Source organism: Limulus polyphemus, unplaced genomic scaffold (genome assembly GCF_000517525.1).
Source record: "Limulus polyphemus unplaced genomic scaffold, Limulus_polyphemus-2.1.2 Scaffold8121, whole genome shotgun sequence".
NCBI classification, from domain to species: domain Eukaryota; kingdom Metazoa; phylum Arthropoda; class Merostomata; order Xiphosura; family Limulidae; genus Limulus; species Limulus polyphemus.
This window is the reverse complement of record NW_013673731.1, coordinates 19914-22090: the sequence shown is the minus strand read 5'-3', so window position 1 is coordinate 22090 and position 2177 is coordinate 19914. Positions and strand designations below refer to the sequence as shown.

Sequence of the window (2177 nt, the reverse complement as noted above, 5' to 3'; positions counted from 1 at the left end):
AAGGACTAAATACAGTGTTGAAATATAATAAGCCTAATACTAATGTCATATGACAAGTATAATAGGTTATTAATAGTTTTTATTTTTAATGAAATGTCATTCACATAGTTTGGCAACTATGACTAACTTCGACACACCAGTACTAAATGATGTATCTTCTTCGGTAGTCATGTTCTATCCCTTTTCCTGCTTTTTAGCAACATTCCCTCATATTCATTAAGCTAAATCGTGTATTTAATCTATTCTGTGAACCTACAACGCTAGAAACCGGGTTTCGATACCCGTGATGGGCAGAGCACAGATAGCCCATTGTGTAGCTTTGTTCTTAACTTCGAAACAATGAGAACAACTTTAGTTTACAACTTCCAAGTTCACGCTGAAGTAAACCAAGTGGAAAAAAACAACAACAACATTGGAAATGCAGTTGGAGATCTGAAAAGGTATATGGTCAAAGGGAATTTTCGTGATTCCAGTTTTTTATCTGCTTGGAGTTGTCTCAGACCTTCTCCAACTCAGTGGAGAAGTTCTTTCCTGGTTGTCTTTGGTTATAAATATCTTTCGCTCCGGAAAGAGCTAGTTAAGTTTACAAGCCCGTCCAGTGCAGTTAATACAGATCCTGTATTTTTTGTTGTTGTTTTTTACCTGACCGCAGTTCTGGAACCAACCTTATAACTGAAAGTATTTCCATAATGTTTGGATTTTTTTTATTATGAATAAAAAGAAACGCAGATTGTTGTAATCAGAAACAGATTCATTTAAATTTATACTTCCAGAAGAGCATGCGAAATTAACGTGTTTCAGTAAGACCAATCTTGTTTGGTACCTCACGAAGAGAAACCGGACTTAACGCAGCAGAAAAATCAGGTACGTTTTGGTTTCTAACTCACAAAATGAAACCGAATTTAACGCAGCAGAAAGTAGGCACATTTTGGTATCTAAGTTACGAAATTAAATCGAATTTAACGTAACAGATATTAGGCACGTCTTGGTTTTTAACACGCGAAATATGTAATGATGTAATTAGAGTTTGTTTTTCATTGTTCCTAATTTACAAAGTTAAACCGAAGTTTGAATCAAATATTCTATCCACAATTTTGCTTTAAATTCAAATCCAATAATTGCCACTGTCGTAATACTGATACTTATATTGAAACATTTTTTTACGTAAAATACATTGGAGTTTTTTTTCGAGTGTCTAGACAAAAAAAAACAAAAAACAAAAACTGATTAGCTGTATACCAACAAACGTGTTCTCAGATACAATCCTGTATTTCCAGTTAAACTTCTCCAGCGTATGTTTTCTTCAAATAAGAACATTATCTAGTAAAGTTCAGATTTGTCTTGATTACATTCAAATCGTTCACACACACACAATGCTAAGTTCTTCCGTTGAGAGCAGTAGCGTATTTCCACACACGGACAGAGAAGGATAACGCAAAAGGATTTTGATGTTTATGTCTATCTCCCATTAACTGAAACTTTTACAGTCTTGCTTCTTCGCGGTTCCCGCTTCTTCAGACACTTGAGTCGATTTCATACTTCGTTGCCACGAACCCGACTCTCTCTTGAGTGTCAGAAAGCTTTGGTTTCTGCATTCAATCGATTGAGCTCTAAGTCTTGTTTCAGACAGGTGCTAAAAAAACAAAACAACGAAAAAAAAACCTAGTTAAATACGAATTCTAAAGAGTCCACATTACAGCGTTTGCCTGATTATAAAGAGTTATTTGCTTCGATAAAAGTAACTAATATCACTTCAAAATAGCTGACCGATTTTGTTTCGTAATTAAGTTACCACTGAGCTGGTTTTATTAAGTTTTGAAAATCGGTCTTTATCTATCTAGCCTATAAGATTAAATTAAAATGTACGATGTTTCAGTTTACTTTGCTTAGCTCTTGGTAACATATGTTCAAAGTTTGATTCTGTATGGCTACACCATAGAAAATTTGACCCAGAAAGTCGTCGTCAAAATACTTTTCAAGTTTGTCAGGAAGAAAGTTCTGAGTGATTTTCTCATATTAATAGATCAATATCAAACTTACTACATCCTGATCTTTCAGTCCAGTAATGGTACTAATATGTGGGCGAGAAATTCGGTTAGCGTCAAAGTTTTTATGAAGAAAGAATTTTTTTTATAAACACAATATATACTCTTCTTGAAACCACTGATGTCTGAGAG

The 2177-nt window shown here is 34.2% G+C and overlaps 1 protein-coding gene across 1 annotated transcript in view; it reads left to right on the top strand.

Annotated features, from left to right (window-relative positions):
* Positions 1-339: 339 nt before the first annotated feature.
* Positions 340-2177, top strand: part of LOC106475127 (5-hydroxytryptamine receptor-like) — a 7082-nt gene continuing 5244 nt past the window's right edge. Inside the window, exon 1 of the mRNA XM_013935824.1 lies at positions 340-440. Within this exon, the coding sequence (XP_013791278.1) occupies positions 340-440 (101 nt within the window). The remainder of the gene's footprint in view (positions 441-2177) is intronic.